General features: G+C 56.1%; 12 protein-coding genes across 12 annotated transcripts; 6 read left to right on the forward strand and 6 right to left on the reverse strand.

Moving 5' to 3' along the window:
- Nucleotides 1-296: 296 nt before the first annotated feature.
- Nucleotides 297-1,234, reverse strand: GCG54_00007651 (uncharacterized protein; the record flags this gene model as incomplete). The annotated part of the gene is made up of 2 exons (XM_045407629.1): nt 297-669; nt 735-1,234. The coding sequence occupies 2 exons, from the start codon at nt 1,232-1,234 to the stop codon at nt 297-299; spliced, it is 873 nt and encodes a 290-aa protein (XP_045267074.1).
- Nucleotides 1,235-2,104: 870 nt separating this feature from the next.
- GCG54_00007652 (uncharacterized protein) lies at nt 2,105-2,950 on the reverse strand (the record flags this gene model as incomplete). Its single annotated transcript, XM_045407630.1, has 1 exon — nt 2,105-2,950. The coding sequence occupies one exon, from the start codon at nt 2,948-2,950 to the stop codon at nt 2,105-2,107; it is 846 nt and encodes a 281-aa protein (XP_045267075.1).
- Nucleotides 2,951-3,547: 597 nt separating this feature from the next.
- Nucleotides 3,548-4,570, reverse strand: GCG54_00007653 (uncharacterized protein; the record flags this gene model as incomplete). Its single annotated transcript, XM_045407631.1, has 1 exon — nt 3,548-4,570. One exon carries the CDS (start codon nt 4,568-4,570, stop codon nt 3,548-3,550), a length of 1,023 nt encoding a protein of 340 aa, XP_045267076.1.
- A 1,175-nt stretch (nt 4,571-5,745) lies between these two features.
- Nucleotides 5,746-7,465, forward strand: GCG54_00007654 (b-type amino acid transporter 1; the record flags this gene model as incomplete). The annotated part of the gene is made up of 3 exons (XM_045407632.1): nt 5,746-6,615; nt 6,663-6,824; nt 6,875-7,465. 3 exons carry the CDS (start codon nt 5,746-5,748, stop codon nt 7,463-7,465), a joined length of 1,623 nt encoding a protein of 540 aa, XP_045267077.1.
- A 125-nt stretch (nt 7,466-7,590) lies between these two features.
- GCG54_00007655 (putative oxidoreductase C26F1.07) lies at nt 7,591-8,622 on the reverse strand (the record flags this gene model as incomplete). The annotated part of the gene is made up of 2 exons (XM_045407633.1): nt 7,591-8,375; nt 8,430-8,622. 2 exons carry the CDS (start codon nt 8,620-8,622, stop codon nt 7,591-7,593), a joined length of 978 nt encoding a protein of 325 aa, XP_045267078.1.
- Nucleotides 8,623-9,297: 675 nt separating this feature from the next.
- Nucleotides 9,298-11,625, reverse strand: GCG54_00007656 (uncharacterized protein; the record flags this gene model as incomplete). The annotated part of the gene is made up of 4 exons (XM_045407634.1): nt 9,298-9,929; nt 9,981-10,551; nt 10,609-11,040; nt 11,098-11,625. 4 exons carry the CDS (start codon nt 11,623-11,625, stop codon nt 9,298-9,300), a joined length of 2,163 nt encoding a protein of 720 aa, XP_045267079.1.
- A 1,388-nt stretch (nt 11,626-13,013) lies between these two features.
- GCG54_00007657 (Endo-1 4-beta-xylanase 5) lies at nt 13,014-14,384 on the reverse strand (the record flags this gene model as incomplete). The annotated part of the gene is made up of 2 exons (XM_045407635.1): nt 13,014-13,876; nt 13,934-14,384. 2 exons carry the CDS (start codon nt 14,382-14,384, stop codon nt 13,014-13,016), a joined length of 1,314 nt encoding a protein of 437 aa, XP_045267080.1.
- A 2,129-nt stretch (nt 14,385-16,513) lies between these two features.
- Nucleotides 16,514-18,945, forward strand: GCG54_00007658 (putative beta-glucosidase D; the record flags this gene model as incomplete). The annotated part of the gene is made up of 2 exons (XM_045407636.1): nt 16,514-16,625; nt 16,691-18,945. 2 exons carry the CDS (start codon nt 16,514-16,516, stop codon nt 18,943-18,945), a joined length of 2,367 nt encoding a protein of 788 aa, XP_045267081.1.
- A 560-nt stretch (nt 18,946-19,505) lies between these two features.
- GCG54_00007659 (uncharacterized protein) lies at nt 19,506-21,816 on the forward strand (the record flags this gene model as incomplete). The annotated part of the gene is made up of 3 exons (XM_045407637.1): nt 19,506-19,590; nt 19,647-21,418; nt 21,460-21,816. 3 exons carry the CDS (start codon nt 19,506-19,508, stop codon nt 21,814-21,816), a joined length of 2,214 nt encoding a protein of 737 aa, XP_045267082.1.
- Nucleotides 21,817-22,108: 292 nt separating this feature from the next.
- On the forward strand, nt 22,109-22,480 carry GCG54_00007660 (uncharacterized protein; the record flags this gene model as incomplete). Its single annotated transcript, XM_045407638.1, has 1 exon — nt 22,109-22,480. One exon carries the CDS (start codon nt 22,109-22,111, stop codon nt 22,478-22,480), a length of 372 nt encoding a protein of 123 aa, XP_045267083.1.
- A 770-nt stretch (nt 22,481-23,250) lies between these two features.
- GCG54_00007661 (uncharacterized protein) lies at nt 23,251-23,623 on the forward strand (the record flags this gene model as incomplete). The annotated part of the gene is made up of 2 exons (XM_045407639.1): nt 23,251-23,282; nt 23,347-23,623. 2 exons carry the CDS (start codon nt 23,251-23,253, stop codon nt 23,621-23,623), a joined length of 309 nt encoding a protein of 102 aa, XP_045267084.1.
- A 51-nt stretch (nt 23,624-23,674) lies between these two features.
- GCG54_00007662 (uncharacterized protein) lies at nt 23,675-24,739 on the forward strand (the record flags this gene model as incomplete). The annotated part of the gene is made up of 2 exons (XM_045407640.1): nt 23,675-24,442; nt 24,491-24,739. 2 exons carry the CDS (start codon nt 23,675-23,677, stop codon nt 24,737-24,739), a joined length of 1,017 nt encoding a protein of 338 aa, XP_045267085.1.
- Between the last annotated feature and the right edge of the window lie 349 nt (nt 24,740-25,088).

Genomic DNA, 25,088 nt, shown 5'->3' on the forward strand with positions numbered 1-25,088 from the left:
ATCAGTTGGGCGGTTGAGTCACTTCAGAAGGTATGGGATGATAGCAAGGAACGACAGAGATGCATGATGTAGGTATCATCAGAGAGCTATGCTAGCGAGTTCTCTGTTCCATGACCGATTCACTGATACCCTATGCCCACCGCATACTCATGCAAGACCACGAAAACCATGACCAAGTAGACCCAGCACGAGCTTCACTACTTCCCCGAAAAAAGCCCACACAGTGATCCAGTAACCTAAAGGTCTCCGGCGTGAGCCTCAAGTCCAACTACACATCCCAACAAGAGAAACCGAATCTACTTCTCCTGCTCCATCGCAGCCTTCTTGCGCGCAACCATCCCCGCAACCTGCTGCGTCTTGATCTCCTCCGCGAACCCCTTCAGGTCCATGCCCGGGCAGAACATGACGGGCAGGAAGGTGCGCCCGCCCGGTCCCTTCATGCGATGGACGCTGGTCTCGGCGCTGTCGTCCGCGGCGACGCCCACCTCGCCGCGCCGCTCGCGCGCCTCCTTGCCCATCGCGACCTTGGCCATGCCCTCCGCCATCAGCTTGACCTGCTCGAGCATGTCGGCCTTGGTGTTCATCGGCTTCGCCGCCGCAGCGTCCATATAGGCGCGCGTCTCCGAGTGCGCATAGGAGGCGTCCCAGATGTAGCGGTTGCGGGTGAGCCTGTGTGTTGTCAGTGTCAGTCAGTGTGATCACAGAAGGTAGCGATGGGGGCAAGGGTACGGTACCAGCGGAAAGTATCCTTGAGACGATTCATCTCCTCGGGGGCAGTCGCACCTGCCTCCAGCGCTGCGCGGAGCTTGGCCTGCACATTCTTGAGCAGGACCTCCTTCGACTCTCCAACCCAGGCATGGACGTCGGCCGACGGGACGTTGAGGGTGGTGACCATGAGGTGGCGGTACACGTCGAGCAGCTGGAACTGGTCCGCCTGGGTGACGGTGCGGTCGAAGCCGAAGTCCGCGACGGTCTGCGGGTGGACCGGAACGATGCCGGCGACGACGTAGGCCTTGAGGATGTCGGCGGTGCGCATGGCGGCGAAGTCGATGGACTGGAGCACCGGGCAGGTTGCGACGACGTCGACGGACGGCTCGGGCTTCTGGCCGCCGGCTTCGGTCATCAGCTTTTCGCCCAGGGAGCAGAGGTGCTCGACGCCGGCGTCATGCTCGGCTTGCCACTCGGCGGCGGCCTCGGCGTAGAGGGCCTCGTCGGACTTGGTGATGGGAGACATGGTTGGTTGAGGGGGGTGTCTGAAGTGTGTTAGTTTGAGATGGGTTGCGGTGGAGGGGGGCTTACTGGTTTGAAGAGGTTTTGGGTGGAAGTAAGAATGTGAGTGGTACTGCTGTGAGTGATGGAGGAAACAGATTCGGAAGGGTTTCGAAGAGAGGGAGAAGTAGAGGAAGAGGGGTTGATGGAGGTGTAGTGGAAAAGTAGACAGGGCCGTGGACGCGTCTGTGCCGGTGGTGGTGGGGTGAGGGCCCAGGTGAGTGCGGCATCTTGCAGCCTCGAGCAATCTAGTCGATGCGCGTTTGCAAACAGCCAGCATCGAGGCGGTCAGGGGAGAGGAGTACCTTACCTCCGTGGAAGCCTGACAGCCGCGATTGCCCCTGGTCCTGGATCCCAGGTTGTGAGATCTCGATGTTTGCCTGGATCAGAAAGCCATGGTACAGGTTGGCAGAAGCGGGCAGCAAAAGCTCTTTCACTTGTTGCGGGCATGCCTTTGTCACAGGGAAAGATAGTTCTACCGGTGTCATGTCGTTGGTATTTCGTCGTAAGTCCCTTGTTTTCGGGTCATCATGAGACAGGAAGCCCTTCATGGGGCCATGATGACCCAGCTATGTACCATCTCCAGCTACGGGAACCTCCATTCCAGCCAGCTTGATGTTCCGAACTCCAAAACGTCCGTAGAATGCCTTCAAATCCCATCGCATTCTCGAAACTTGACAGCAGATGCTTCCCTTGCGTACTCCTCAGTGAGAGACAATAGCAGCAAGAACACCAGCCGCAAACGAGACTCCAACAATAGCCGAGCCAAGCGCAACCCAGCGTCCAGCCTCTTTCATCTACTCCAACACACGTAAGCCAACGTTCTCCCCCATCTTCACACCAAGGGCTCACTGACCTTCTCCTTCTGCTGCTCCTCCGCCTCCCGCTTCTTCTTCTCTTCCTGCGCCTCAAGGTACTCCTTCTCCGCCGAAGCAATCGCCTCCGCGTACGTCTGGCCAGTGCGCACAATGCTCATCCCGCCCTCCTTATCCGCGCGCATCGTCTTGACCTCGTCGGGCGGTCCCTGGTCGCTGTAGGAGTAGAACATGATGATCTTGTTGTCGACGTGCGGGCGCGTCAGCATGTACGCGATGTACTCGCCCTTCTCAGCCCGCGCGTCCATGTCCTCGCCCATGAGCTTGTCCCAGCCCGCCACCTCCTTGGACACCTCCGCGAGCTGCGAGCCCGCGGGCGCGGCCATGAAGGCCGCATCGACAGCCGCCTTGTCGCCGTCGCTGTTGAGGTCGTCGAAGATGTGCTTGTGCGCGCCGAACCAGGCCAGCGCGGCGGCGAGGTCGGGCTGCGTGGCGGGGGCGCCGGCGTGCTTCTTGTGGAGGCTGTTAAGGCGGCCGAGCATGGTGTCCTTCTCGATCCACTTCTGGATGTCGGCGGGGTCGAGGGACAGGGTGTTGACGAGGGCGCGGTAGAGGGCGAGCAGGGCAAACTTGTCCTTGACCTGGTAGGCGCGGTCGAAGCGGAAGGCCTGGGCCGTGGTGGGGTCGAGAGGTGGCATGTCGCTGTCGATGGAGGCGCGGAGGGCCTCGGCAGGGGTGACGGGAGAGGCAGGCTGTTTGTGGCCACGCTCCTTGGCGATGCGCTTCAGCTCCTCGTCGGCGACCTCCTGGACCTTGTTGCGGATGTCGGCGACGCACTCGTCGGCGTCGAAGTTGACCTTGACCATCTTGTCGGAACGGCAATCGCTGTCTGGTCACATGTGTTAGATGGGTATATGAGACGGTAGGGATTAGTTACCGGATTGCGACTGGAGAGTTTGCTTTTCTGAGAGATGACCTGTCGTGTGGATGGTGTTGGTAGGTGGAAGATTGGGAATACGGACGACCGTCTGCGAGAAAGGCAGGAGGGGAAGGAGCCTAGCTGCCGAATTTCCCCTTTGACGGGGCTTCACATGGCAAAGATGTTGTCAGCCTGTAGGAAACTCAGTCGATCAGGTTGAGGTAGACAAACGGGGAGCTGCCGAGCGGCCATGCACAAGGATGCATTGTTTGTTGGGGCGGAGATGTAGACCAGCATGCCCGATTGAGAAAGAGTGCAAACGGAAATGTGGCACAAGGGGTAGAGGGGCGCGGATGCTTCTCGCTCTAGGGGGAATGAAAAGGGACCAATACAAGCAGTCATGTGATGTAATTTCTTGTCAATTGCTCGTGTTTGCGGTGTAGCTGTTCTCCTGAATTTCTTCCGGGTGACATCGTCAAGCCATGCTGCTTGCCATACCAAGTCACGGGTAGCCTCTTGTCTCTCTCACTAGTCTAAGGTACCCTCATTGAAGTCCTTGGAATGGGACAGCGTCCAGGGCTCTGACCTGACTCAGTAGCTTCTTGAATCTCTGCTCCAGATCAGGCGTGGACCAGAGGGAGCGAATCTCGCCCTCGGCGTCCTCGTGGTCCCAGATCCACTGATTATCGTTGGCGAACGCGACGAGACTGGCGGGGACCTTGCTGTTGCTGGCCAAGGCTCCCTTCACCTGGAGACCCAAGCTCTTCTGGCCCTTCTTCATCCACCCGTGCACAGTCATCTCGGAGATGCCACAGGTCTTGGTAAGCTGACCGTAAGCTTTGAGCAGCTTGAGGCGCTGAAATGCAAAGTGGCAGCGGCGGAAGCCGTAGTCGGTCAGCGTTTGCGGGTCGGTGGGGTCCCGATTGGCGGCAACATCCTTGAAGAGGATCTCCGTAGTGGTGCCGGCCAGGGACACCGGCTTGTCGCTTCCACATCCGTCGCTCTTGCCGTCAGCGTTGGAGGAGGTGTTGCCGTAAACCAAGTCTGCAATCTCCTTCACCTGGGCGGCGACGTTCAGCTGGCCAGTCTCAATCGCTCGCTTGACGTTTGGATTGTTGAGAATGGTCTGGGTCATCATCTCCTCGTAACGCTTTCGGTCTGGGCATCGGCTCTTCATGTAAGCGTCGATCTCGGAAAACGACATGGACTTTGGCGTCTGGGTGCTGGTAGCAGTCGTTGCGCCAGTGGGGTCAAAGCCGAAGACGCGTTGGTTGAGGACAAGCCACGAGTAGCAGTGCCCGGCGGTCCTGGTGTTCTTGCTTCGCAGCTCACGCTTGAGATTGCCGATGAAGTTCGGGATGGTGTCGGAGCGCCACTGGTGGAGGGTCTGAGGAGTGACGCCGCTGGACTTGAATAAGATGTCGTACATGTTGTAGAGAGGGATGACATCGGTAAGCGAGCGGCAACGGGCGAAGCCGTAGACGTCGAGGGTCTCTTGGTCCTTGGGAAGCTCATCTCTAGCATTGGCAGCGAAAAGGAGCTCTGCGGGGGTGGGCTGGGTCGTCATGATGATTGATCTGAGATGGTTAGTTGCCAGTTCATTGAAGTTAATGGAAATAGCCTACTTTGGGTCGTGGTGGTGTTGTGGGAGGGAGGATTGTGGTAAAAAGTCTCGAGTTATGGAGGGGAGAAGAGGTTTTGGCTTTCCTAGAAACGTTCAGAAGTCGGAGGTGAGTTCGGCCCCCTCCCTTCATGAACGGCATAACAGGCAAGAGGCATCCAGCAACCTGGGTTGCGTGCCTGCCAAAGCAAGGTAAAACAGCTTGCTTATGTCATGGATGTTCCAAAGGGTCGCTTGCCTTCCTATCTTTCTCGCTTTCCCATTGCTTCCCTTATCCATCAGTACATTGTACTGCCGTCACCATCTTTCATGGCATAAGTCCTTGTTTCCTGTCGTTCCCGTCTTCAATTCTCATCGCCGTCGATAATCTCAATCCCGTATCTTTACCCCGGCTTCTTTCCCATACTTTCTGCCGTCCTCATTCTCGTGTCCCATCTTCATCATTCGTTTCCAACATCTATTTACATCAATGTTCTTCGTCTCCGCATCTCCTATATTCTTCTCCCGCACTTTTTGTCCCTTGTCTCTGCTCTCACTTTTGCCCTTTTATACCTGATTTTCCTAGGTATGTGTGATAAACAGGTAAGCATTCCTAGGGTAAGAATTAAAACTGAACCTTCTAATTCAGTCTTTGATTTTTCTTTCTCTTTGAGCTGCCCATTGATGCATATAGATGTACAGCGTAAGCGGGTTTATTTGCCTACTCCCGACTGTTGCTTTTTTGATAGCTACTACTCTGTTATCGTCAACAAAGGCTCTGCATCACAAATAGTTCATGCCTTCAGAAAGCTGTCAACCTGCTCAAAAGCAAGCTAAACTCATCCAAAGCTTTGGAAATCTCTTTAAAAATATCATACTTCAACCGACGACATCCGACACGCTTTGGCGAGGAATGTCACGATGCGCGTCTCTTACAAACGGGTCATCGAAAGTGGGTCCGGTCCGCAATCGTCATTGGCCAGCGCCCAGACCTTCACCCCCAGCCACCGTCATGGCGCCATCCCTGTTCCGTGAGTCAAAGGACCTACCACCTACCTTCGTCCCCCCTTCAAACATCGCCCGGGACCTCATCCAATTGGCAAACCCCGTCACACAAACACTCCCAACAGCGAGCAAGGAAGATGCCGCCGAACGACACCACCCAGGCTGAAGACGCCGCCCAGCAACGGCCGCTCTTGGCCGACCCCCATGAGGAGTACGGCGCCACCGAGGGCGGCCCGGACCGCGCCGTATTGCCCCCCGAAGTCGTCGCCGACGAGCGCGGCGCCGGCACCTTCACTCGCAACCTCGGCGCCGTCGAGGCCTTCGCCATCGTCATCAGCATCGTCATCGGCAGCGGCGTCTTCACCTCCCCGGGCTCCATCGACACCAACGTCCCCTCCCCCGGCGCCGCCCTCGTCGTCTGGCTCGTCGGCGGCGTCCTCGCCTGGACCGGTGCCGCCTCCATGGCCGAGCTGGGCACCGCCATCCCCGGCGAGGGCGGCGTCCAGCCCTTCCTGCGCTACATCTACGGCGACGTCTTCGGCTTCCTGGCCGCCTGGACCTGGATCGTCGCCGTCATGCCCGCCACCCTCGCCATTTTGTCCATCGTCTTCGTCGAGAGCATCTACTCCGCCGGCGGCGTGACTGACCAGGCCGGCGCCCTCTCCCACAAGCTGTTTTCCATTCTCATCCTCATCGTCATGAACGGCGCCAACTCCATCAGCACAAAGGCCAGCACCCGCCTCAACAATTTGTTCGTGGTGACCAAGTTCGTCAGCATCGCCGCCGTCGTCGTCGCCGGCCTCGTCGTGGTCATCATCCAGGCGGCCGACCACGACCGGGATATTGGCGGCCGCGACTGGTTCACCAAGCCCTGGTTCGAGAGCCGCAAGACGGTCCTCCCCGGCGGCGAGGAGATTGACTGGACCAAGATTGGCGCGTGGGACATGCTCGGATTCTACTCGGCTGCTCTGTACGGCGCCTTGTGGGCGTACTCTGGCTGGGACAAGGTGAGTCCTCCCTTCGTCTCATGACACCACGTATCTAACATCTAAAGGCCATCTACGTCACGGCTGAGCTGCAACAGCCCGCCCGCCAGCTTCCTCTCGCCATCAACTCCGCCGTCCCGACAATCATCCTGTGCTTCCTCGCCGCCAACGCAGCCTACTACATCCTGCTGCCCTGGTCCGTCGTCTCCACTACAGACAGCGTCGCCGTGGTAAGTTCCGTCTGACCTCCCGCTAATCACCCTCTTGCTTATCACCCCAGACCGCAATCAACCGCCTCCTCGGCCCCGCTTTTGGCATCCTCGCCGCCGTCCTCATCTGCCTCGTCGTGGCCGGCTCCCTCCTCGGCAACTCCTTCGTCGCAGGCCGCATGACCGTCGCCGCCGCCAACTTTAACTGGCTGCCCAAATTCCTCGGCGCCGTCGGCCGCCTCGGCGTCACCTCCGACGCCCTCTCTTCCGAAGAGTCTTCCTCGGATGGCGCCCCGGCCAAGGAAAAGTCCGACGCGCCCCTCAACGCGCTGCTGCTCTCGACCGTCCTCTCGGCGCTTTACATCCTCTTCGGCAACTTCCGCGCCCTGCTCACGTTCAACGGTCTGGGGGAGTACACCTTCTTCTTCCTGACCGTGCTCGGGGCCGTCGTGCTGCGCGTGCGCGAGCCCAAAATGCGCAGGCCGTACAAGCCGTTTGTCCTCATCCCCGTTGTGTTTGCGCTTGTGAGCGGGTTTGTTGTTGTGCGGGGCGCCATCTTCGCACCGGTGCAGGCGGTCATTTTGATTGTCCTGTGGTTGGTGGGGTTGGGCTTCTACTGGGCTAGACGGAAGTACGCTGCTAGAAGCGCGAGGACTGAGTAGACAGACTGAGTAGAGATACTATCCAGTTCTGTATGAAGAGATGGATTGGATACAGATTCACATTCTCCAAATTACCCAATCTAGAAAGACAGATGCGTCGATAGACTAGACCCAATACACACCCCTTACAACTCCTCGCTCTTCTCGTCCAACTTCGTCGGATCATCCAGATCCTTAAACAACTTCACGCCCCAGTTCCTTCCGGGGTTGTTCAGCCGGTGCTTCTTATCCTGCTTGCCAATCTCCTCCAGCTCCTCCTTGCTAAACTCCACCTCCAGCGCCTTCCTATTGCTCACAATGTGCGAGTCCTTCGTGCTCTTCGGAATCACAATCGTGCCGCGCTGCACGCCCCACGCCAGCACCGCCTGGAACACACTGACCCCCTTCTTCTCCGCCACACCCTTCCAAAACTCGTCGTCAAAGATGGCCGGGATGTCGTCGCGGTATGTCGGGTTCGTGTTCGCCAGCGGCGAGTACGCAATCACCTCGATCCCCTTCTCCTTATGCCAGTCCACGAACTCCTGCTGCTGCAGGTACGGGTGCGTCTCAAACTCGTGCGCGTACGGCTTGATCTCCGCCACCTCGAGGATCTTCTCGACATCCGCCTTCGCAAAGTTGGACAGCCCGATGTGGCGCGTCAGGTTCGCCTTGACAAAGCCCTCGAGCGTCTTCCACGTGTCGACGATGGACGTGTCGCGGTCCAGCTTTGTCGTGCCCGGGACGAAGGCCACCGGCCAGTGGACCAGGTACAGGTCGAGGTAGTCCACGCCCAGGTCGGCGATGGACTTTGCGATGGCGGCCTCGGCTTCCTTCTGGCGGTGGTCCGTGTTCCAGAGTTTGGAGGTGATCCAGAGGTCTTTGCGCGCGACGCCGGAGTAGGCGATGCCTTTGCCTGTCTCGTCTTCGTTTCCTGGGGGTCATCGTCAGTACTACTCATGGCGCAGGTCATGCAGAGAGGACGGACTGTAGATCTTGGCGGCGTCAATGTGGTCATATCCAACCTCGCCCAACGCAAACTCGACGGCGTGCGCGACCTTGCCCTTGTCGGATAACCAGGTCCCCAGGCCCAGGGCCGGGATCTTGTCGAGGCCTGGGAGGGCAGCGTGGGCCAGCCCGGCGGCGGCGGCGGCGGTGGCTAGCGTTTTGAGATACACCATTTTCTGAAGCTGTTTTCACGATTTGACGATGGGGTTGTTCGGCCTGTGGAAAGGTGGAAGAGGAGGAATGCCCGCCTTTTTGATTCTCTTATCATCCCCAAATCGATCACCCTCACCGTACCCCTGCTCAGTCAATCGCATCATCCATCCCCGGCTCCCCTCCCCGCTGCGGAGGTGCACGGCAAATGACATCATCCACCTCCTCACTTTCACCACACCGCGCCGCGCTGCGTTGACACGCGCAACGTCGCAGCTCGAGCACGTCAGTTCGGGTCAATTGGATATGCTAGCTCACTCCGACCACGCATTGAGCATCGAGATGAGATGGACTAGCTTGAGCTTCAAAGATTCATCTCATCTAGATGTGCCGAGGCTTCATCGCCATCTTGTATGCCAGGGGTGAAGATAGGCTATGCCGGAAGAAGAAGGTGAAGCTCCGGTGGGGTCCGGTAGGAGGCCATAGCTCCCCGGGACAGCTCCGCCATCGGCGACCGGGGAGGTCCCATCGTCGGACATTGATCTCCTTGAATCAAAGTTGGAGGCAAAAATGAATAGCGTATTAGAAAACATTGAATTGTTGCTTGACATTAGAAACATGCTAATCAACCAGAAATACGGAACCACCACCCTTCAAACGCCACATCGCCACCCGTCGCTCGCCCCCAAGAAACCCTGTTACGCCGGGTTGATGATCAACTCAATGGTAGTGCAAGAGCTCGGCGGCGTCGTCGCAGCCTTGAACGCGTAAACATGCATGCCCGACCCCGAGTTGCCGTCGCCCGTGCTCGCCGGACGCACACAGAACAGGTAGTCCGCCCCAGCAACACTCATCAGCACCCTCGAGCGCCCGTCGCTCAGCATCGTGTACGAGAACACCTTCATCGCCGCGCTCTGGCTGTTGCTCCAGTACAGCAGGCTGTACGACCCGGAAGTCGAAACGTAGTAGTACGCGTTGTGCGTCACAGAGTACAAGCTCCCGTCGGCGGCTACGATGAAGGTCTCGCGGCTGCCCTGGCGGTAGAAGTTGTCCGTCATGTGTGTCGCGCTGTCGGAGAGCGCGTACCCCGAGTTGGCGTTGACGGCGGGGGAGAGGGCGAGGTAGCCGATTGTGCCGGTGGGCGCGTTGGGGGCCACGTTGATTGTGGTGGTCGAGGTGACGGTCTGGATGAGGGTGACGGTGGAGGTTGGCGCGGTGGTTATGGCGGAGGCTTCGCCGGTGGTGAGGGTCTGAGTTGTCGTCGCTGAGACGGTGGCGGTCGTGGTTACGGGCGTGGCGAGCAGGGAGCAGGCGGAGGAGACGACGTCAGCTAGGTGAGGTTAGTATCGTGATATGATGAGTGATTGGGGTGAAAACGTACCAGGGAAAGAAGCCAGCCCAGCCGGCGTGCCATCCCTCCTTGCCCTCCTCTTGGACGCCACGGCAGTAAGCTCAGGCAGCACGACAACATCCACAAAGTTGCCATCCGCGTCCTTGGTCCCATTAACAAGCTGGTCCTCTCTCACCCACAGCCCCTTGCGGACCTTGCTCGAGTGGTCCAGCGGTGTGAGATCGTCATGCAGACAACTGCTCGTCGCCCGGGGCGGCAGCGCGCGCTTCAGCTGCTTCGTGACAGCCACAAGCTGCGTTGTCGTGCTGTAAGCCGTCACGAGCGGTGTAACGGTGGCGACATTGGTCGTCGACGGGACCGTGGCGTAGAGCGTCGCCGTCGCGGTGGTCGTGGGCGTGGTGTACCCCAGCAGCGACGAGCAGTACGGCTGCAAGGTGGAGGCAACGATGGCGGAGCTGGCTGACGCGACGGGGCACGGGATGCGAGGTTTGCCTGCGTTTGTGGAGTTGGTGTAGGAGAAGCTGTAGGAGATGGTGTAGTGGTCGCTGCCGCGGTATTGGCCGTTGTTGGTGGCGTAGCTAACATCCCAGGACTTGGAGTACTGCGTGCTGTTAGAGACAGAACCTCAAGGACAACGAGGATGAGAAGGCAAACTTACCAGAGAGCAGTACTGCCCCTCGGGCACCCCGTTCTTCAGGACGAAGAAGGTGTTGAAGAACTGGCACGTCTGCGCGGGCGCGTTCTTGGGCGGGTGGCGGAGGTTATACTCGCTCTGCGCCGTGCAGGCTGCCGCGCAGAGCTTGGGGTCGAAGGGGCCGTTGGTGAAGATCTTGGAGCCCATGAAGGTGTTGTAGCCCGCGCAGTCGAGCGGCGCGTTGATGGAGGCGTCGCCGAGGTAGGCCGCGGGGGCGTACCCGGCCTGGTTATCGGCGCGCTGGGCGACATAGCCGTTGGACCCCGCGATGACGACCTCGAACTGGGCACGCCACTGGCCACGGTTGGTGGTGTAGCTCTCGTAGACGGGGCCGCCCCAGAAGACGCACTTGATGACGTTGGTGCTCGCCGGGTTAGGGCAGCTATCGGCCGGTTCCTGTTTCGTGTCAGAAATAGCTTTCTATTTGAGAGAAAGGGGCGGCGGCATGCTTACAACAGTGGGATCGCGCTCAAAGTAGATGTTGAAAGCCACACAGCCGTTGATAGCATCGCACTTAGCCGCGCACGCCTTGGTGTCGTAGCTGTCGAGGGTGGTGTAGCCCATGTATCCGTACGCACTGCTGGAGGCCTGCAGGTTCTTGAAAGTGTTGAAGTACCCAGAAGGAGTGGGCGCGTTCTTAGCCGCCGCGGAGAGGTCCGCGGAGCTCAAGAACGCGGCCGCGGTGTCGGGGCTTGGGAGGGGGCCGGCGCCGGTGGGCTGCGGGTCGCACGCCCCGCGCACGGCGAGATTCCGCTTGTCTGCCGTCACGGGGGCGGTTGCCTGCGGGAGCGGGCTGGCCATCACCTCGGCGACGATGCTGGCCGCGGCGGCGTTGGCATCATAGGGGACGATGGTCTCGGCGGCGGCGCCGATAGGGACGGTGGCGTTGGGCGGGGGAGGAGCGTCGTCGATGACTTGCCAGACGAGGTCTTGGGCTTTGGCGAGCGCGGCCAGGGCGCCGAGGAGAGGTGCAGACCTCATTTTTGGTGGTGTTCAGAGACTTCTGGATTGTTGCCAAGTGTTAGGGCTCAGTCTGAGGAAGGGGGTAGGAAGAAATGAAGCTTGGGTTGATTGCTGTGTATTCCTCTTGCCAGACAAGAGATGGGATGTCGCATTTTATACAGATTTGACGATGTCTCTTGGACCATAATTCAGGGACATTCTCCCAACTTGCCATGGCGATTTTGCTCCGGACGTGCCTTCTCGGCTCTCTCACGGGCGTTTTCACGATGCAAACAATAGTGTCCAAACACACACTCATCCCCAGAGCCGATGGGCAATAGATCGCGGAGCTGAACCACAGTATCGGGATAGCCAGCCATATCGTCCCATAACCTAAATGTCTCTTCTACCCTGTTAGTCACCAAGTCTGGACCGCTGCCGTCCGATTCTGCAACGCTACCGTCGCACAGAAGACTCAATCTGGGTTGAGTCGGTTGACGAATGTGGATACCGTCACCACGTGGACTCGGGAATCTAGAGATGCCGGCGCTTTCCTCAATGCCTAATTTGACAAACAAATTCAGCCCTGAGCGGAGGGACAGCTGAGAAGCTCCAATCGACCCAGAAAGTCGGGTTTGGGGGTCTGTGATGGTGGAGCCCCGGCTTTTCGCCAAGGTCTAGATTTCGGGATCGGCAGGGGTTGTCGACAAGGGGTAATTGCAGCTGACGATCAATAGTCTAAACAAGCGGTAGGCTCTTGGCTCCTTGGGGATTGTTTACGCGAAAAGCTCCGACAAAATCTCCTTTTGCGTGGTAAGCTAAAGCTTTGGGTTTTGTTTGTGGGATCACAGGAGAGGATTGGGTGTAAGATGTGGTCCAAATAGCAACGGGGAGAGCATTGATGTAGGAAGACTGCGTCGGCGTTGCCGCTGCTAGCAAGCTTAATATTGTCTTTAGCTTAGATTCACTCGAAGGCCCTATCGCTGAAGAATAGGTTCCATTGAATGAATTTCAACCTTTCACAATTTGCCGATGGAGTCTTCCCTCTCCAATGATCCTTTTCCCAACGGCTCACCGAACACCAAGATCATCAAGAAGCTTCCACCCCACTTAGTCTACGGCTTACCCCCGGAGTGTTCTGCATGCTGCATAATTGTGCAACTCGGTAACTCAACACTGAAAAATGCTGCGGACAGAGACCTCCTCGGCGGTGGTGGTATCATAGGATGTTGTGCAAGGTGAGACTTGAATTAAAGTGTGGCGGCAACGCCTCGGAATACAAGAACGGTCGGGACGTTCATAGTTCCAGCCACACGGTTGAGGCGTCACGTGCATCGCGGGTCCTCTGATTCTGTTCTAGATTTCATCTCATTTCCTGCTTGCACTAGGCCAAGTACATCGCCCGAACACCATCGCAAAGGCCTCCCTCACATCCAACTGCCGAGACTCACGCCCATCACCAACGCAGAAATGGCAACCCCGAGTGGTCTAGACCGCGCCGCGCCCAAAGAGGAAACCGACCCCTGCACAACGGCCATAGCTCCCCGTCCCGCCCCACTCCTCTCCTCCGCCGACCCGGCCGAACTCTTCACCGTCGCGTTCGTCGTCCCGGCCATCAACACCGCCTTGATACTATCATACGCCGGCTTCGGGTTCATATCCTTATCAAACAAACACGCATCCCCCTGCCCCTGGAACGTCGACGGAATCCAGCTGTACTTATCCGTAAACTCCCACACCACCACCCCCACGCACCCCTTCGCGTCAACGCACGTCTTCACCACGCTCGCATAGTCCTTCGCCTGCTGCTGCACCGCCGTGTCGTCCGCCGGCACCATGCCATGCCGGATATCCAGCTCCGTCAGCGCCACCTCCAGCCCCATATCCGTGAACCGCGACATCACCTTACTCAGGGTCTGCGGCGACGGCGTCTTGCCGACCTCGAGATGCGCCTGCAGCCCCAGCCCGTCGATCTTGACCCCCGCGGCTTTGAGGTCCTGCACGATCTTGACCGCGCCGTCCGTTTTCTTGGAGTTGAACTCGAGGCTGAAGTCGTTGTAGTACAGCTTCGCGGCGGGATCGGCGGCCGCGGCGGCGCGGAAGGAGATGGGGATGAAGTCTTGCCCGAGGGTGCGCGAGAAGACGCTGTCGCGCAGCGTGCCGTTGTCTGCGAGCGCTTCGTTGACGACGTCCCAGGAGTAGCAGGCGCCGGCGAAGTGGGAGACGGTGTTGGCGATGTGGGCTTCGATTACGGGGGTGAGGGTCTCGGGGGTCCATGTTCCTTGGGATACTGCGCTTTCGTCAACATAACATTCCCGCATAACGTCCTCCACGAGAAATGATTTACCGAATGAGGGGAGTTGCGAGTGCCATGTCAGCGCATGGCACCTCATCATCTGTTTGTTGGCTTGTCCGACGGCGCGGACAGCGTCGGGGTTCGTGAAGGTGAACTGCCCCTGCGTCTTCTCTGTCGCGTCCCACTTCTGGCTGTTCTCCGGCACGACAAGCCCAAACTCACCGGTGCGGTTGAGTACCGCCATGTAAGCCGCGTCATTGAACAGGTTTGTGTCCGTCGCCGTCCCAAAGAAGAGCTTGCCGTTCTTAACGGCCAGGTCGTGGAGGCCCTGCCCGGAGGCAAAGGCGCCCCAAAGAGACAGGACAGCGAGTGTGGTGCGTGTGGCCATCATGCGCGGCATGTGAGGCAAAGGAGCGGCTGGGGTAAGTTGCGATGAAAGATGGTGAGAGGGAGGGTTTGTCATTCGATGCGCCGTCTCAAGAGGTGGGCACAGACTGGACATATAGTGTTCGCCGGTTGGCGGCTCCCGAGACGTGGGGCAGAGGCTCAAGATTTGATCGGATGTTTTGCGATGTAACGATGCCGGACCGGGGGTTCTATCGTGAGAGGTGAGGGTCGCTGGGTGGTCTGTTGGTGATTCAGATTGCGTTTCAGGACCGCCCGAACTCGATGGATTGGGACGGGTGGTGGTGTTGGTTTATGCTTGCAAATGAACAAGGACTGGGGCTTCTGGAGGGTTGCTTTGGCTCGTCGGTGGCCTTGGCTTCGTGGGAGCCTTTACTAGAGCGACAGGTGTGGTCCGGCGCGGTGCTGCCTACCGGCCGGGGGTTTCGGGATGAGCGGGGCCGGGTCGGATATCAACGGGACCCACTCTGCCCGCGGAGGCCCGGTTCCGCGCCGGAGAACATCCGGGCCAACGGCGGACCAGCCATGTGCATTGTGAGTCACACATGAGTTATGGAAAAAAAAACATCGACTTGCAAAAATGCGAATCGATTCTAGCAATATTTACTGCATGACGGCCTGTGGCTTGGAAAGAAAACAAGTTTTGCATAGTCAAGCCGTACATCTTGTTGATATACATGCGGCATCTAGGAAAACATCACTCGGCTCCGTTTAAACGCTTCCGAGTCAATTTGAATAAATCCATTCTGCCGGGACGTGACGCTAACAGACCGGACTCGGAGCCGCCGCAATGTGGGATAGAACGCCGATGTGGGTCACAGAACGCCGCTCCAGGCCTGTCCAGCTCCGTCGTCAATATCACGCCAGACAAGCTTGCCTGACACCGCACAAGCTTTTCGCTTTCCCCGATTTCCCGGCGGTAAATAGCAGCTTTTGTATGCCCCATTTCCACGTCGGGCTGCGCCCGACCACATAATCTACGAGTCCCTCGGGTCCATGTCATCGGCAACTTCCGACACGTGGCCCCCGCCCCCTGGCCCCTGACTGTCAGTCTGCCCCCAAATTTCGGGGACTTAAGCATCGCGATGTTAGATTCTCTTCTGCATGATACAACACATAGCACGATATCCGAGTCGAATTGGAAGTGATTCAATAAGTTGCTGCATGTTGCCGTCTCTTGCACTGCTTCCATCTGCTAACTTGCTCATCCTCAATCTCAATTCCGTCAATCCGGTCATCGTGGAGATCTCGGGTAGCTTCACCCACAACCCTTAGAGACCGGGGTGCCAAGACCCATAAGTCGGTCCCCGACACCACCATCACGGTTCGGATTTTTCCTCCTGTCTCCACCGATCGGGCTGTCACTCATATGGCTGACGCAGAATATCTCCATCACTGCCGGCCGGCACTTGGGAGCCCCCTGCCACCAGCGTGCATCATTGCCCATTCTTCCCACTCGAGTGGGGGATCACTATCCCCGTCGCACATCAGCTTGATGAGTGGTTTGTTTGCATGGCCTCTCCCATCTAGACTCATCGGACGAACAGTTATTTCCATACACCTGTGGAGATCCTTTCCCTCTTTCGCACCCGCCGGTCGGCGTGATTGGAAGACAGACCCATGCTTTCTCTAAATAAGGACGCGTCGTCAGGACGCTGGCGACGGGGCCCTGCTTGATGCGGTGATGCCGTTCATCCCATCTGCGTTGCGTTTTGTCTCATGACTTTTCGTCTTACAACGCCGCCGAAGTAGCTTGCTTTCGTGTCTTCCCCTCGACACTTCACACATCATGAGGCCAGCGGTCAATTTCCGCCCCCATGGAAACGACGCCAGCGTGCGCGGATTCCGTACCCGGAGACCGTCGCCGATGGCGTTTGCGCCGAGGAAGGCGCTCTAGGCCAGAGCTGGAACGGGGCGGGTGGACACTGCTCGTCGTAAGCTTGGCACCACTTTTCGACCATCCCCCATGCCTGCAACTACTGTTTCTTGGTTGGCCTGAAGGCGCAGCTTTTCCGACTGAACGGTTAGAGAATGGTTATAATAGGGGCTTTGCGGGTTTGTTGCTTTCTAGAAGCTTTATCTACTCATGCTGTCCCAGCTGCCTGGCTTCTTCCGTCGCTGCAGTGCAATCGCTCATCCCAAGCAGTCTTTCATTACTCACTTACAGTCTTTACCCTGCCGCGTCTCTTTTTAAGCTTAGTGAGTAGATACTAGCGCTTGTCGACCATGTACCGCCCATCGACGGCCTGGGCTTTGGCCATCCTCACCTATGTGACTGGCACTCTAGCTGCTGATGCTTCGGCCAACTACACCGAGCAGCTGTTGAGCTCAGGCACAAGTAAGTATTGCTACTATACCTCACTGCTATGTCTGTTCCTCGAAATAATTCTTACAATTTACTAGTCAAGCTCGGAGCCTGGCAGGATGCCTATGACAAGGCCGCAGCCCTCGTCGCCACTCTGACCACGGACGAAAAGATCTCCATCGCGGCCGGTGGCGACGGCGGCAACTTCACTGGCCTTCACAACCTCGACTCGGCCACCAACCCTCTCACATACTTCTATGTCACAACATGGCCCGCCGGCCTCGCAATGGCCATGACGTGGGACACGGCCGCGGCTGAAGGCCAGGGCCAGGGTGTGGGTACCGAGTTCAAGGGGAAGGGTATCAACATGGCGTACGGACCTACCCTGGAGCCTCTCGGACGCTCGGCATGGGGTGGCCGCACCGGTGAGACGTATGGTGTCGACAGCTACCAAGCCGGCATCATGGCTGGAGCAGTCGTCAAGGGCATGTCTTCGGCTGGCGTCGTCGCCAGTGCTAAGCACTTCATCCTGAATGAGCAGGAGACAAACCGAATGAGCACCGGTTCTGGAGGCGGCATGGGTGGCGGATCGCCTCCTGACGCCGCAGGACCGGGTGGTAACTCGACTCTCACCAGGCGTCAGACCTCGACAAACGGCACAACCAGCGGCAACTCGACTTCTTCAGATGACACCGGCGCCTACACCGTCACCATCTCAGACAAAGCCTTCCACGAAACATACCTCTGGCCGTTCTACGACACCGTCTACAACGGCATGGGCGGCGCCATGTGCGCCATGAACAAAGTCAACGGCACCTACTCCTGCGAGAGTCAGGTCCTTCTCGCCAAGTACCTCAAAGTCGAGCTCGGCTTCCCCGGCATCGTTCACGCCGACGTCAGCGCCCAGAAGACGGGCATCAACGCCGCCAACGCCGGCATGGACCTCTCCTCCAGCTCCTACTTCTCCAACACCACCCTCGGCGCCGGCCTCAACAACGGCAGCTTCACCATGGACCGCCTCGACGACATGGCCATTCGCAACATGATGGGCTACTTTCACCTCGGCCAGGACCAGGGCTACCCCGCCCACGCCGGCGTCACCGACCGCGTCGACAACCGCGGCAACCACAGCGCCATGGCCCGCGAGTACGCCGCGAGCTCCATCGCCCTGCTTAAGAACACCAACAACGCGCTGCCCCTCGTCAACAAGTCCAGCATCAGCATCTTCGGGTTCCACGCTGGCCCGCGCTACGTCGGCGCCAACACCGCGCTCGGCGTCTACGACGGCGAGCCGTCCACAATGCAGGGCCACATGGCCGTCGTCGGCGGCTCCGCCATGGGCTCGCTGTCGTATCTCACCACGCCGCTGCAGCTCTTCAACCAGCGCGCCGCCACGGACGGTTTCATGTTGAGATGGTGGCTTAACGACACCTCCGAGACGTCATTCAGCGGCATGTCCGGCTCCGGCACGGAGCTGACCGAGTCCACGACCGGCGTGGCGGACCTCTCGGATGCGTGCGTCGTCTTCCTCAACGCGTGGGGCGGCGAGGGTGCCGACCGCACGGAGCTGACCAACGCGGACCAGGACACCCTCGTGACGACCGTCGCGGATGTGTGCAACAACACCATTGTTGTGATCAACACCGTCGGCCCGCGTCTGGTGGATGCCTGGATCGAGCACGAGAACGTCACTGGTGTGCTGTACGGCGGTGCGCTGGGCCAGGAGTCCGGCAATGCTATTGATGATGTTCTTTTCGGCGCGGTCAACCCTTCTGGAAGATTGGTGCACACCATCGCCAAGAACGAGAGCGACTACAATCCCGACACGATCATCAGCGAGACGGAGCTGAACCTGGATTTCTCGGACGGCAACTACATTGACTACAAGTACTTTGACTACTACAACGTCACTCCTCGCTACGAGTACGGATACGGTCTTTCCTACACGACTTTCGAGTACTCTTCCACAGCCGCCGTTGAGTCTTCCAACCTCACCAGCGGATTTGCCACTGGCGACAAGTCCGTCGGTGGACGCGAGGATCTCTGGGACATCGTAGCTACCGTGTCCACCAGCATCTCGAACACGGGCTCCGTCGCCGGCGCTGAGGTTGCGCAGCTGTACATCTCTTTCCCCGACGTCGCTGGCGAGCCTGTCAGGCAGCTGCGCGGCTTCCAGAAGGTAACGATCCAGCCTAGCCAGAGCGCCGATGTGACGTTCTCGTTGAGACGTAGGGATCTGAGTGTGTGGGATGTTGTTGGCCAGGAGTGGAAGGTGGAGAGCGGAGAGTACAAGCTGTATGTCGGTGCGAGCAGCAGGGACTTCAAGGCGCAAACGACCTTGACTGTTGCTTGAACGAAGAAAACGTATTTCTTGTTCATAGTTGTGTGAGCGCTTTGTACTTAAATCATTTATCGTCACCATTTCCGAATCTGCAGCAAATATTATCGTCTTACGTTCCACACAGACAGGTCACGCGAGTGATGCCCGTAGTTCCTTCTACACAATCTGTTACACTCCGTGCACTGATTATTGGACCTGAACCGCCTCAGTCTCACCAAAGTTTCGTCGTCATCGCTCGATGTAGTAAGGTGCCAGTGGCTCGTATCTCATACAGTGCAATCGGTATCACTTCTCATTCCACCAAGCTGTCTCCCTGTCAGATGGCTCAACGGTTGACATTGCCGCGTTTTTTTACTGGTGGGTTTTGCATATTGTCTTACCACATTATCTTGTTAGCACCCTGTCAATCGCATCCACGTGTAGCAAGGCTTTCTTCAAGGCAAATTGAGGCGCTCAGCTGACCATCGTTCCTCGTAGTATTTCGGGAGACGCCTCGTCAGGATGGGAGGCTGTCTCATGGATCTGTTTCCCGAAAATAAGACAAAAGGAAAAAGACAAAGTCAAGCTTCCCAATGTCGGATGAAATTGAAAACTCAAAACAGTCGACTGTCACAGAATGGCGATCCATTCTGACACTCGTAGTCTTCATCATAAGCAGTAAGCGCACTCATGGTATCGTCACTCTCTTCTCGCATGATCTGATTGTATAGCAGGCCTCATCGTTGCTTTCCCATTTAAGATACATTTACCATGCCCAAGCCGTTTTTCCAACCTGATTCACGACTGTTTGGCCACAGCACGTATTGTTGCGGCCAGGCGTTCTCCCATCCGCCCGGATGCAAGACCGTGGGCGGTCATAGTTGTGCCTTTGGACCTAACAACGGCCCCGTTGCTTGCGGTTCTGCTTCTGCTGGCAAGCACGGCTATTGGCAAGCGGCAGCTTTTAGAGGGTACAATCGGCGCAAACGATATCTCGCCGCTCGACATTCTCGTTTTTGCGTTCACTCTGGGCTATATTTCAAGCTCAATCGATGCAGCAGGGTTTATACGATATCTCTGCTGCAAGGTCCTCCTTCGCTATGGCAACGTAGGTCATCGACTGTTCTTCTTACTTTACTTGGCAATGTTTCTCTTGGGGTTCTTCTTAGGAAATGACCCAGTGATTCAAATGGGCATGCTCTTCATGACTTATTTGACCCAAGTATCGAAGAACATCAAACACCCAAGAGCGTGGTTATTCACCCAGTTTGCGGTGGCAAATATCGCTTCTGCAGCACTGGTTTCATCTAGCACCACAAATGTCATCATCGCCCAAGCATTCAGAATCGGATTTGCTGAATACACAGTCAATGTTATTGTACCGGTCGTCGTCACCGCCAGCCTGTTATGGGCTTATCTACTGTACATTGTGTTCGCCAATGAGGGGCTGCTTCCAGTCAGCATTCGACTGTCAGAAATGCCCGCTGGGGCTCAAATAGAGGTCAACCCGAACTTGCCTTTCACAACGATCCCAGCATCACCTTCCAGTATCCTCAATCCATTGTTGGACAAGAGAAGTGTGCTTGTTGGTTTATTTCTGATGTTAGCAACACTCGCAATACTCTTATCTCTCACTGCTCTGAACTTAAACGACATTCCTGTGTTTTGGGTGTCGTTACCAGCGTCCTTTTTGATGCTTTTTTGGGACATTGTTTGGGGCTGGATGAACCGTGACGAGACTCGCACACTTCCACCAGGTCATCATGGAGAGATCAATCTGCGTCAAAGCAGGCTCCAGCGCTTGCAAACTAATGACAGAGGTCTGGAGCATGCACACTCTCCTCAATCATCCTTGAGCGACGAGAATTTCGCAATATCTCCAGGACATCATGAAGAGGCCAATTCTCCTGACTCATACGTGCCTGAATCTCAAAGTGGCATGCAACAGGACCTCGATGTGAACCAAGTCCAAGCGTCAGATGACGCGGATCAACAACACTGCACTGCCCAAGAGAGCCAGACCGATACTTCCATTTTCCAGCAAAGCAACCTTGGCAGACAGGCAGAACTGTCGGAAGATTTCGCCCATGCGGAAACGATCATTACGGACACTGCTGTGGTCCATTCAACCTCTCCTGAGATGTCGGCAACAACGAACGATGCAGTAAGCGACACTCGCCCTTCGGCTGATCCCCAACTACTTCAGTCGCCTTCAGTCGAATCGCCAGATTCGCCCCGAGTAACGCATTGCCCACCCACCATGATGTCTGTATTTGGAAATACATGGCTTTGGCTGCAGACGACATTTCCCTCAACAACGGTGGTCTTGTCCCGCCTTCCCTACAGACTGTTGCCGTTCGTTTTGCCGGTTTTTATACTCGTTCAAGCACTCGTTTCGACCGGATGGATCGCTTTATTTGCGAGCTGGTGGAACGCATGGGTGGTCAAGACAGGTACCACTGGAGCGGTTGCAGGAATGGGATTTTTATCCGTACTTCTATGCAATGTATGTGCGTTATCCGTCATGTGCAAAGTACCATCTGACAGCATCTCCAGTTTGCAGGGACGAACGTTGGTGCTACGATTCTGCTTTCTCGCCTCCTTCAAGAATGGATTGACATACGCGCTATCAGCGGTGTTGCAATCAGTAAACGAACCCTTTGGGGTGCTGTGTATGCGCTTGCATTAGGCGTGAACTACGGCGCTTTTTCACTGACATTCAGTGCCTCGTTGGGCGGTTTAGGGTGGTATGAAGAATTGAAAAAGAGACACATCCACTTATCACAACGAGAATTTGCAGGAGTTAACAGGCCGATAATAGCGGCAAGCATGATCCTTGGTTGCACTGTTCTGCTAGGGGAAGTGTACATTACTAGAGACAAAACAGCTTATCAAGGTAGATAAATCGCTGAGAATAATTCTAGCCATCCATCAGTTGATGTCAAGATTGCTGTGAGGTGCATGTAATGTCAGAGAAACACGACCGTGGTGGCTGATATGTTGAGTGTTCCAATTAGGCAATCTAAAAACCTTAACCGTATCACCTTGTGGGGACTTTGAAGTATCTTCCTTCGCTCGATGCTTTGATTAAGTACCACTTCTCAGACGACAACAACTAATACCTCCTGACATTTTTCTTAATCCCGAGCAACTGATAACTAGATTGAAGGTTTGGAAACGCGCCAAAGTTGCCAAGATGTTCGCATTCTTCAAGCAGTACTTCGGATCGCGTCAAGCGCCGACTAGTTCCATTTTGGGCGTAACCGGTCGGTACGACTTCCTCGATGAGGACTTGTCCGTCCGCCGAGATATCATCCAGGACATTCATCGACTACTTCAAGCCAACGCAGCCTTGCTCAAGAAAGAAAACAGAGGTGATTATGCCAAGCTTGTCGACACTTCCCGACCTGTGGTTTTTAATGATCGCGATCTTCTCAACCAGGCGCGGTTCTGGGCGGCACTTTGGTCTTTGGACCGCCCGCGTCTCGACGCTAGCCATCGTAGTCTGTTGGAGAACGAGGATGGCTTTCCTGGGGCACTTAGAAAACAGGGACTAAGAGACGAGTAAGGCGTAAAGGAGGACGATGGGGACCACGATGACTACAAGAGTAGTAACTCACGTCCACCCACGAGTTTGATTTAAGTAGTCGCTCAGGATTAGGTTCTCTTCCTGTCTATTTATCACTGGTCTTATGAACTTCTGAAGGAGCCCGAAGATGGGCAACGCGACGATGTAACACGATTTAGATGAATGATAGTGCTGCTCGATAAGTCGACAACAAAATTATGGGCGCGGATGGGGCGAGCCAGGGTGGCAGAAGACAGGCGTCGATCATGGTAGGTACATGTAGCCAACAGCGTATTGTTCGTTCGCTCGAGCTTTTTTCACCCTGCGGACGTTGACCAAGGGTAGTAATTCAAAGCATTGAACATATCCAAAAGCTTCATTAACCCAATGAGTAGTGTTCAGACCATCACATCCCATCCCTTACACCGAACTGGACTTCGAAAAAACAACCTCGGATCCGCCCGGTCCACGTCATGATCCAGGTCAGCCGCATCTGACGAAGAGATAAGCGCTGAGAGCAAAATGAAGAGAGACCCCCGTTGATAAGGTGCTGTAACACTAGTGGGTTGGACACTGTCAATATGAAAATAGACTCCAAGGAATGCCTGGATGGGCAAATTTTCCTACCTTTTGCGAGTTGGGCCTCGTTCAAGGGAAACATTTCTCTGTCAGGGACCCGTGTGGACAACGTGGCGTACAAAATAAAAGTCGATCTTCTTTCGCATTGACAACCATGCAATACACTACTTCTTCGCATACAATTTCCACCCATGGATAAGCTTGAATTCGAGCAAAGCCTCTTGTAAGTCCCTGGAAAAACCAGTGCGCAACATGAACACCACGGTAGATGGGTACACTTGTCCCAGCCTGAGCTCTCGTTTCGAAGATGAGTTGTCCACTCGACTTGACCTCATTGTCAGTATTCACAACCACCTTCACACAGATAAAAAGAAGCTCAAATTTGATGTTCTCTGGGACAAAGGCAGACCAGGTGATAGTACCCGCCCGCGGACATATCAGCTTGGCGACGTTTTGCCGCAAGTGCGTTTCTGGGCTACGCTTATGTCCTTGGACATTGACCGTCTGAGGGCTCTTCACGACGATACGCTGAACGATGAAGGTTACCACTTCAGCTTTTTCTAGGGGTGACTCCGGAGTTCGCCTGGTGGTGTGAGTTTGACCACTTATCCTTGCATGATCCGAGCTAACTGCTACAACCTAGTCATCCGTGTCCCTCCGGAGCGTTCAGAAAACACAGCCGACATCCGCGACGGCAATAGGTGTTGTATTACGGGCCAGAACGATGCTGAGCAATGTCATATCATACCTGTATGGACATCTATAAGACCTGAGAGAACCTTTCTCCTGCTGGCAAACTTGAAAGGCCTTCTTGATTTTGGAACCGTAGGTAGAATTCAGTGTACGGTCGATTTTGAGCTTCGCAAACTACCTGCAATGAATACACTCTGTCTGAGTCGACGATTAAAAGCTATCTGGCAAAGCGGAGGGTTTGTCTTGGAACCTCTGGGCTACGTCACAAGACGCAAGAAGACTCAAGAAGACGGCGATGCGTTGTGTCAGTCAAGTAGCCGGGACGCAGGCTCGTTCATGGCAGCAACCTTCCGATCGATGAGTAGATTTACAAAGATCGGCAACTCTCCAGAAACAACGACATCGACCGAAGGAAAAGACCAGGTCAACAGACAGGAGTCCAAACTCGAGTATGCCCTTGCCCAAAAGCTCATCAATTGTGGGTCACGTGAGCAAACCGACGCAGATGCTGATGAGCATGGTCTCCAATTACGATTCCAATGGCTCCCAGCAACCTCCCTCCATCACTTGAGAGCGAATGGGCCTGGGTTGCGCACTGATACCCGCACTATATTCAAGCCTTTGAAAGAGCGAGATGAGGAGTTTGGAGGCTACAACGCAGGCCAGATCACGGACGGCCAGATCTTTACAGTGTGGGCAGACAACATCAAAGACCTGCCCAACTGAGATTTCTTGCAGCCACGGTCCCTGGCGTGCCGCATCCATCGCTTAGGTGGCGGCGCAGATCCCAGTCTTTACGAGCCGCCACGTCCTGATTCGGATGACATGTTTGCAGTCGGCGAGCTGCATAGAAAGTTTGAGAAGTGTAAGCTGGAGAAGCGTCTTGCTAAGCTTCACAAGGAGCTAGGCGGCGACAAAGATGTCCTTGGTATGGATCCTACGAAATGCCACATTTGTGGCGCTGACAGCGACACAGGTTCGAGATGAACAGAGCCGATAGGGTTTGCAGGCCAGAGTTTGGGTGAAATTAGTGATCAGGACTCACGATGGGCCAGACAAGCACCGTATGAAATAATGTTCAATACCAAAGGCTCTCATACGCATTGCTTGATATGCACCAACGGAAACTAGACTGCTGGCCATGAGGAAAGATTTGGAGGAAGACATCTTTTTAACAAAGTAAATAGTCTCAGCGCAACAGCAACAATCATAACCGGCTATAACATGACGCTATCCAACTTTCTAAGCACAACCGTTCAAAAGGTCACCCTTCTTGGAGCAGCACGACAAGAACTTGTCAATGCTGGTGGTTACGCATTCCCGACCCGACAGACCC

Source organism: Colletotrichum gloeosporioides (assembly GCF_011800055.1).
Source record: "Colletotrichum gloeosporioides strain Lc1 chromosome Unknown consensus_27, whole genome shotgun sequence".
Taxonomy (NCBI): Eukaryota; Fungi; Ascomycota; class Sordariomycetes; order Glomerellales; family Glomerellaceae; genus Colletotrichum; species Colletotrichum gloeosporioides.